The 9,870-nt window shown below is 46.2% G+C and overlaps 1 protein-coding gene across 1 annotated transcript in view; it reads right to left on the bottom strand.

Annotated features, from left to right (window-relative positions):
• Positions 1-1,659: 1,659 nt before the first annotated feature.
• The window catches only part of NGB (neuroglobin), an 11,729-nt gene continuing 3,518 nt past the window's right edge, over positions 1,660-9,870 (bottom strand). The window contains exons 2-4 of the mRNA XM_006035957.2: positions 7,921-8,032; positions 5,188-5,307; positions 1,660-3,612 (exon numbers count right to left, since the gene is read on the bottom strand). Coding sequence (XP_006036019.1) covers positions 3,466-3,612; positions 5,188-5,307; positions 7,921-8,032 — 379 coding nt within the window. The 3' untranslated portion in view covers positions 1,660-3,465. The remainder of the gene's footprint in view (positions 3,613-5,187; positions 5,308-7,920; positions 8,033-9,870) is intronic.

Here is a 9,870-nt window from a genome sequence, read left to right as displayed (position 1 = left end):
TTACAGTAACCAGAAAATTAGCACAATGACGGTATGGCAGGGAACAAAAGAAGCTGAACAATGGAGAGGGAAAGGCATTTTTAGTCTGACTGCTTAAAACTAATTCCATTACGGTCTATTAACTACAAGGGTTAATGAGACACCAGTAGAAAAGCCACCTTTGTTAAAGATTCAACAGCCCACCCATTCATTTAAGGTATGAGAAACTTCCCAACAGGCATCAAAGCCTCCCAAAAAAGCCAAAAAATTCTCTCCCTAGTCCCTTTTATTTTTTTCAAGGCCTGAAAGGTTAAACATCATAAAGAACCAAAAAAAGGGCAGAGCCTCATTTAAAACAAATTCCTTGCAAGACACCTTTATGCCATTCACTTGTACAATGCATTTTGAGATCAGCTGAAAGGTGGCACTGAAATGCTAACTTTGTCGTTACACCACTCGATATTAAACAGTCCAGGCAGATCCAGGAGGCACAAACACAGCTAGTTTATTTCTCTTAGGAATTACACAAAACATGACACAGAAGAGGAAATCAGAGAGCTAAGAAAGCTATAGGAGGAGCTGCTTATTTGGTGTAGAAGTATGTGCACACAGATCCACCATCCATCACACCCAGTCTCCCTTCTGTCCTGCACAGAAGAGAAGTCTTTGACCCCAGGCATGTATAGCAGCAGAGAAATCACTGGATACATGCTGTTCCTCTTCCAAAATTCCACAGTGGGGCACCAGAAGGGAGGTTTCCTTAACTCTCCACTCCCATGACACAGCTATTCTCCTGTATCAAGCCTCAGCTCATCCTTACCTGGCTTGAAGTTGCATGGCCAAAGATCTATCATGGCCACTCAGCCCTGCTTAGGGACAGGGCACTAATGAGGAGAACTGATGCCTGTTTCAGATGGGGGAAAGGAGAGAAGTGCCCACAAACCTGATACCAGACTTTGGTATTGCACCCATAAACTAGCCTCTCTTGAATATGCAACTGAGGACCCTCTAACCAGTCACCTGTTGCTATACAGCTGCTGCCAGACCATGGAAGTGGTATCTTCATACAGAGTAATGAAACAGCTCCCAGCAGTGATGAAGCAAACATTACCCAGTCACACCTTGGCAGTCTTCAGACGGGGCCTTCCCAGGAGAATCCCAGTGTCCTACTTTTACTGGTTGTGTTTGAGTCAGATTCCAAGAGCAGCATCTAGATTCTGCTTCTCCAACACCCTCCCCGTCTTTTCAGCTGGATAATGTGTTCTTATTTCCTGTCCTGAACACTGTTCATAGATTCATAGATGTTAGGGGCTGGAAGGGACCTCATGAGATCATCAGGTCCAGCCCCTCTGCTCTTGGGCAGGAAAGACTTAAATTCAAGTCTCCTCCCACCCAGAGGTGGCAGCATTTCACCAACAGGGTAACACCACTAACAAAATGTAAATTCTCCTGTAGCGGGAAGAATGCCAGATCCTGATATCACTGCAGAGAAATCTCAGCTATGTTCTCTCTGGCCAAGAACCAAGATGATTTTTGGAAGCTGCCCCCAGGAGACAGATCTCCCAGGGGACAGGTGCATGCACTGCATGTCCCAGTACATCTTTATTTTATTTATTTATTTATTTACTATTAAATAAATAATAGAAGACATTTTAAAAAGCAGTAGTAGCTGCTGCATTTCACCTGTCATTCAGGTTCGATCCAATAGCTAAATGAACCCAGTCAACAGCTCAGGTCTGATAAGAGCAGCCTGACTTGAACTCTGCAACGACTCTTGGAAAATATTTGGGCAGAGAAAAAAGATGATTTGCAACTTTAAGGAAAGACAGAATCAGTTCAGGAAAAGCTCATTCCACTACTGCTGACTGAAATATCTTCAGCCCAGCTCTTCCTTGCTTGTCCCTCTACCCCACCTCCCAGGAAGATGGAAGGACTCATTGCTGTGCAATTCATAGCATATCTATATCACAATGTAACAGAGCACAGGGTGTGCTCTGTTACTCAAAGGGGCATGAGCAAACAGCCAAGCAGCTTGCAGGTGGCTGCACTCCCAATCAGGTGCAATTACCTGATTGGGAACAGGGCCCAGGTGTTCTCTATAAGAACAGGCCCTGAGCAGTGTGGCCAGCCGTCTACTGCTAGCAGCTGGGAAAACACCACCCAGCTGTAGCTGCTGCTCATGACATCTTAGAGGTACAAGGAAGGAGCTATGGGGAAGGTGGAGGTTCCAGGTGCTGGGGCATGACCTAAAACTACACCTTGCTGGGGTAGGATGGTGTGATGGGACTGCCAATGTCAGGGCAGTCTCCAGGAATTGCCACACCAGTTGCCTCCCTAGTGAACAGCGAGTACAGGGTGCCAAGAAAAAGCCTCAGCCCCCGCTGCCTTGTGGGTGACCCTGTCGAGGGAAAAGGCAAGGGGAGCACACCCTGAAGAACAAAGCAGGAGCCCAGACTCACAGTGAGTCCTGAGGCAGGGCCCAAATCAGGGGGGGACCTGAGACAGCTTCCAGGCTCACTGCAAGACCTGAGTGGCATTAAGGAGCCAGGTGTGAGGCTCCAGGGGGCTGGGTCCCTGAGCCTACAGGCAGCTAGATGTGAAGTTCCTGGGGCAAAGGGATAAGGGATTGTGAGCCCAGTGTCAGGCAGGGGATTGAGGCCCCAGTGTGGGGGCGCGAGGGGACCAAGAGGGTCCCAAGCCAGGCTAGGAGCCCATGGAAAAGGGAGGGCCTGGGAGCCCCAAGTAAACAGGATTGTGAGCTAGGCCATGTATGCTAAGCCCCGATTGATTGAGTGGGCAGGTATTAGGCCGGACAAGCTATAGGCTGGGTGCTAAGCCATGGATGCCATCTGTGAGGCATGGGACATGGTACAGGGGAGGTCAGAGCTGTATACATAGGCCCTTGGCATCAGGGCAAGTAAATGTGCAGCCTCCCGCCTTGTTATCTTCCAACTAGTATCAAAGGCATGGCAGGTGAGGTAGGCGGGTGGTTTGCCCTGAAACAAGTAGGCAGGCCTATGCTCAGATCAGCCCCAGGATGCCCACTTGTTACACACAGGTTGAAAGGGCCATTGCAATTCATGCAGGCATGCTCAGATCAGCTTTACTGTAGCTGACCCAGGTAACAAGAGCAGTGAAAACATGGTCATATGGGCTAGTGATGACAGTACATTCCCAGGGCCCCAGTGGGCTTGTACTTTGTCCACAATGAAGCCCATGCCACTGTGTCTTCACTGCGGCATTACCCATACTACCTAGATACTACCCTGATACACGTGCCCATGCTGCTCTTCTACCTTCACTTTGCTGTTGATATGCCTTTAAGGGACTGCACTGGTCACCATCAGAGGCAGAGATGTGGGTAATGGTGAAGCAAGATGGAGAGAACTACTGAGAAGGCCCCAGAATGTGCACAGCTGGAAGAGGAGGTGCTCTGTCTACAGAACTGTTGATGGGCTGGGAGCAGATCCTAACAGATTGCTGGATCTATTCTGCTTCCCCATGTGCCTCCCAGCCACAGCTCATGGCTTTCACCACAGCATCGTAGAGCCTGGTCCAAGCCTCTCGCATGTCTGGACTGAAGGCAGTGCCAAGGCATTTCTCCAGCATGTACAGCAAGGAGTCTCCCACAGCCTGCAAACCAAACAGGAAGGCACCAGCATCAGAGCTCCTGGGCAGGGGTCTCAGGACAAACTCAGTCTTCTCTCCTGAGGAATTTCATTCTCCATCTCCCTTAGGGGTCTCTCCAGTGGCACAAGGGACCTGATAAGCTGTCTCAGGTCCCTTCCTGATCTGGGACCTGCCTCAAGACTCACTGTGAGCCTGGGCTCACAACTTTGTTCTTCGGGGTGTGCTCCCCAAGAAGACCACACAGCTTCTTCAAGTCCCCCACCTTAACAGGTACCCTGCCTCACTGCTGCTCCCTGCCCTTAAAAAGCAAAGCCCTGTCCACTTCTCTTGCCCTTATACAACTGCTCAAGCTATCCCTAGGCTGCCCTGCCGCCATCCTTGTGAGCTGATAGTCCCAATAATCTGTCCTGGCTGTGTGTGGCTTTTGCCCAGGTCCTGTCTGCTCTTGGTTGGTCCATCTTAGAGGCCTTTCCTTCAAGCCTCTGAAGGATGATGGAGGGAGCACAGGCTAGCTATGAATGTGGACAGGAATGTATTAGGGAGGGGAGGTGACTAGGAAATGCATAGAGCCCTTAGCCCCCAACTGCCATACACCTGTCCTCACTGTTGTCATAACACAAGACAGGCCAAACTGAGACACATTCTGATGTTATGTACAGCAGCAGGTAAAGATCTGATTGCATGAGACTTTGACTATTCAGTTTAGAAGCGTCAGAGTCCACCCCACCAACCCTGAGAAATCTCCATCACATGGCACTCCATCCCCCATCCAAACCCCCACTTCTGGCACAGCAGCCCAGCTGAATCCTGGCAAATAGCTGATCTAATATGGCACCAACTCACACTGGCTCCCCACAGAACCTTCCTCATTTTGGCTCCTAGGAAGAAGCCCCAGAGAGTAAAACAGTCTACCTAAGGAATGATACTAGCTCAGCTTGGAAAACTAAAAGCAGAGGAAGACCACACTCAGCCAGATAACTAAAGCTGTGGGCTGTGTTCCTTTAACCTTCTGGATGTTTCCCATAATCTCATTTCATGGTGCAGTGTTTCTGATCCTACTCATTGTTAGGATGGGGCTATATTTGGGTCTAAGATGAGGAATGCATCTTGGATACAGCAGTGAGGCTAGAACAGGGATGATTTGTCTTGGAATACTTTGGTGTTAAGGGCCAGTACCCCTATGCCAGGCTAAGACCTTACTGTGTTCTCTTTTCAAATACTACCTGGAGACTCTGCCCATGGACTTTAGGGTGTTGAGGGAAGCAAGGAATATAACTCGGGTTAGTCCAAGTCCATCCAAACAGCAGCCCAATTAGAGGATTGTGACACATTCCCCCAGAGACCGCCAGCGGTTCACATGGTAGGTTACTTTAGATTCCGGGATTGGCTTGGTTATTTTTTTTTTTTTTTTAGCCACTGAGCAAGCCCAGCAACATTAAGTACCAAGGTCCTAGAATGCAGGCATGTGGGTACTATGAAGGCCCATATACCTCCACTCCTGGTAGATCAAGGTAATACCATGAGTGAATGGGAAAGAATGCTGTGGTAGGAATAGCATGAAGAAAGAATATGCCTCACCGAGAAAGAATCCATCTTCACGCCAACTGCTTGGTGCTTCTTACCCAGGTTGCAGAGATATTCTTCCAGACACAGTAAGTTCTCCAACTGAGTCACAGCTGCATCTATCACCAGCATGACCTGAAGAGACAAAGCCAGACTGAATGAGATTAGGAGAGAACACTCCTTTTGCTATACCACAAAGAGGAATACTTATCCAAACAGTGTTCCCCTTACTAGTTTGCCCACAGGTCTTCCCTCAGCTCACTATACAGTGAAGACCATTTCACATCCGCCTTGTGCCATTATTATGCTACACTGGTGGAACATCACCGGAAACTGGTATTCTGCCAGAAAAACTCCAGTGTTTTCCATAGTTATATCACTCCCTCCTCCTTCCTGCAAAGGTGAATCAGGGCAGGTACCCTTGCATCTTATGATGCTGTTGTCCTACCGGATCTCAAGGGACATAGAACTGACTTCATTAGTCGCCAGCTGAGACGCTCACGGCCCAACCCCATTTCCAAAGACCTTTCTCTATAGGTGCTATAGCAAGTGGCAATGGTGATCAATAGGGGGGAACTTTTCTCTCTAAAAGAATGGTAAATAACATTCTAATGCTTGTAATATGACTTATTAAATGCAACCTGAAAATTGAGATCATGACCATCTGGGACCATTACAGCTCTCTTGGCAAGTACTGAGTATCATCAAATTGCCACTTGGATCATTCCATTCTAACTCCCTTTACATAGGAAGAAAAACCTATGGTAGATCTCATGTGTGGATTTCAGTAAAGCACCTGATACTTTACCATGTGACACTATATTAGTCAAGCTAGAGAAGATGGGAATTCGTAGAGGAATTGTAAAGTCGGTAAGGAGCTGGCTTAAGAAAGCCAGCAACAGGCCATGTTGAAAGGGAGATTATTGGACAAGGAAGACTCCCAGTTATCTTTCTGCTTGGTGCAGGGGGCTGGACCCAAAAATCTTCCGAGGTCCCTTCCAGCCTTACAATCTATGAATCTATGAAGTTGCTAATGGAGTTCCTCAGGGATCTGCCTTGAGACCAATTTTGCTTAATATTTCTAATGACATTGGCACAAAAAAGTAGGACCTGACGACATCTACCACGATACAAAGTAAGGAAGCATTGTCAATACAGAGGAAGATTAGGGTAGCCTGCAGGAAGAACTGGATGACCATGAGGACTGGATAAAAAAAAAATCCAGGATGACATTCTATAATACAAAATGCAAGATCATGCATTTGGAAATTAATAACATAAAATCTTGCTGTAATCTGGTAGGCCATCAGTTGGAAATAACTGAAGAGGAAAATAATCTTGGTGCACTGGTTGGTGGCAGGATGACTCTGAGCCATCAATGTGATGCAGCCTTGAGAAAGGAAGACATAATTATAGGATGGACCAAGTGAGATTTCCAGTGGAGACAGCAAAACATTAAAGCAATTGTATAAGGCCCTGACAAGGCTGCATTTGAAAAGCTGTGCAGAGTTCTGATTATCCATGCTCAAGAAAGATGAATTCAAACTGAAACAGGTTCAGAGAAAGGCTGCTAGGCTGATCAGAGGATAGGAGAGCCTAATTCACTAGAGCCTAATTCACTAATTAAACTAGCTCAGCTTGTTTAATGTAGCAAAATTAAAGCAGAACGAGGGGATGATTACTCTCTACTGATACCTCAAGCAGGTTAATACCTAGGAGCTCAAGGATAATGTTGGCACAAGAACAAATTGGTATATACTCATCATGGCTTCTAATTTAGACTGGAGACTAGAAGAAGGTTTCTAACCATCAAGGAAGTAAGGGGCTAGAACAGCTTTCCAATTAGAATAGCAGGGTTAGAAGTCTAACTGGATTTGGGGGGAGTTTGGTTAGTTTATGGAAAGGTTCCATGATATGTCTATGCGCCATAACAGAAGACTACACTCAGTGGCCTACTTGGTCCTGTCTAGACCTCCGTTCTTGGTACTCCCATGCAGTTTTTACAGGATGCAAAATTTTTACTTCCTGTCCTAAGCCATTGTGCAGGTTTGTAATGTCACTTCTCTGCTCCCCTGATTCGATGGCTGTTTTAGTACTAAACAAAGGGATTTTGCTACACTGCACAAAATTTATCCAGGGCATCAGGATCCTTCAGGATGATACTGTTGTCCTTTGCTACCCTCCAAAGTTGAGAAGGAGGAATGTGCTGTCCCTCACTATAAGTCACAATAGCTAGGCTACACATGAACAGCTGTGTGTTCTCCCCTGCTCCAGTAGAAGAGAATGGAGAATAGCAGGATTGTTGCTTACTGCCTACCTCTCTATCTAAGTTTTATAGCAAGCTATCACTGACATCCAGGTGCTTGAGCTCTCCTGGTTCTGTGTGTAGCTAAGCAGAGGGTTTCAGTGTCCAGTGTGGCCATGTCCTGCAATACCCAAGTAGTACTGAAGTCAAATAAGAAAAGAGTCCTCTGATTTTCCCAAAGGCCAATCTACCTCAGTTAGAGCATGTCAGTTATTTTGTATTTGCACAGCACGATCACTCCTCACTTGTGTATGCAAAGCAGTTTGACCCTGATGTAGCTTCACTAACCCTCTGGATTGGTATTTCAGAGGGTGAACTGTCCCTATGTTATGAAACACCGGGCATTAGAGGAACAAGCTCCCTCTGGCAGCATTTACAATGCCGGTCTCTTCCTTTCATGGAACTTCTGCTATGCTGCACCCCCAGTATTTTTCATCCCTTACCTTCCTTATATGATCCAGGAACTCAGGGGAAGAGAGGCATTCTTGTGGGCTGGAAAACTGTCTACAGTTGTACTGGAAGAGGGACAGGAGGTCAGGATCCAGATCAAACAACCTTCAAGAGAAAGGAGGAAACTTCAAATATTTCACACTTCTCAAATGACAACCATTCCTTAACATTGCCCCCATCTATCATTCCCCACCCCTCATTCCATCCAGCGGTGATGTTACAAACATGGAGTTCTGAGAGGGAGATTTGCCATGGTCTGGGGGTCATCTGCCTAAAACTGTTTCTGTTACTTTAGCCCACGTCCCCAGTCCTCACTGCTACAACACTATTCCAGGAGACAGGTCAGCCCAGTGTTAACTCCAGGGCACTGCTGAAATCCTTTGCTTGACTCCATCTTCCATGAAATCCTAGTCCCTGTCCTAACACTTCCATCTCAACTCTTGCTATTCCCTGTTTTTTATGATACTCCCTAATCTCAATTTTCTCAAATTCAGAGGAGGCCAGAATATTGCAGCCAAATGAGATTCCTACTTTCGCAAGCAGGGTCATAAAACTGGAATCCCTCACATGTTTGTTGGCTCCCAGTCCAAACCCCTTCTGCCAACTTTTTCACCATAGGACATTGCTTCCCAAAGTTTGGGACCAACAGACCACTGATCCCCGATGGTTCTTATTGACCATAATGTGCCCTTACCAAACTTTTAATTATAATGGGAAGGGGGTGATCCACAGACCACTGTCCATGCCTTATGAACAACCAGTGATCTATGGATCAGTTTGGGGTTCTTTGGAACATGGCATCTCACCTGTTTAACTTGCACACTGGTCCAGCAAGCAAAAAATCAAGAGGATCTGATAGACTGATGCCATCCATGGCAGTCTATGGCAATTCATAAAACCACACAGAGGGCACATCTACACGAGATGCTTTACAGCACAACAGGCTAATTTTCTGTGCAATAAAGCATCACCATCTACATGTGCACAGCAATTAGGGTGCAATAGACTAATTTACTGTGCTGCTGGATAGTCCCATCAGATACAAGTGGTATCTGGCAGTGCAATAAATTACTGCACTTAAATGCATGTGTAGATGCCGACATCAGGATTAGTTTACTCCAGCTCAAATTGAGCTGAAGTATTTTTAGTTGCATTAATTGCACTTGTAGATGCACCTAGAGTGATCAGTTTGCAATGGTTCTAGTCTCCTAGGTATCAACATCATCAGAGAGACTTAACATGAGATTGCAACATCCCTCACCCCTTCACCAAAACTTTTAAATGTCTCCTTAAATAGTTCCTTTCCTTCGGCTCTATCAAGCACGGCTTGTTTTCCAGATATTTGCATTTGCAATCTGCCTTTCAGATTCGGCTGTGGAAAAGCCAAGAGCTTCTCACAAACTTTTAGAGCCATTGCTTTTCAAGGACTTTTCAAGCACTTCCCTCCGTCCCTCCACTTTTCTGCCACTTAATTGAAGGGTTAATTCAGTGGAAGAGGCAGCAAATTTTCAGTTGCACTCCCCCATGCACTATTTCCCCCTCTTTGAGATTGATCCTGGAAATTAACTGTTCCTTTCTCAAGTGGCCAGCTCTCTGCCTCAGCAATGTGACAATTAGGAAGCTACTTAGATACACTCCACAGAGTTGAGTGGATGCACAAGGATCAAAGTAGGTTTTAAACAACAGAATTTCCTCTCTGCTAAGAACAAGGGAAATCACTGCAAAAAAATGCACAAAAGCACACACTCCACATACCTTCCCCTCCCCTCCCTTTTAACAAAGTTCTAGATTTAAATGCTAAGGAGCTTCTTTGGAAATCTGTTCTCTCTGCTCTGCAAATCACAGCAAATGGACAGAAGGAGCAGGCAGCAGGAGAAGTGATGGAGCCATGAAAAAAGAAATCATTTCAGAAGGGAGGGGAAGTGTTTCTTTTCAGAGAATGC

Source organism: Alligator sinensis, unplaced genomic scaffold (genome assembly GCF_000455745.1).
Source record: "Alligator sinensis unplaced genomic scaffold, ASM45574v1 scaffold1185_1, whole genome shotgun sequence".
In the NCBI taxonomy this organism is placed as follows: Eukaryota; Metazoa; Chordata; order Crocodylia; family Alligatoridae; genus Alligator; species Alligator sinensis.
This window is presented reverse-complemented; position numbering and strand designations above follow the sequence as displayed.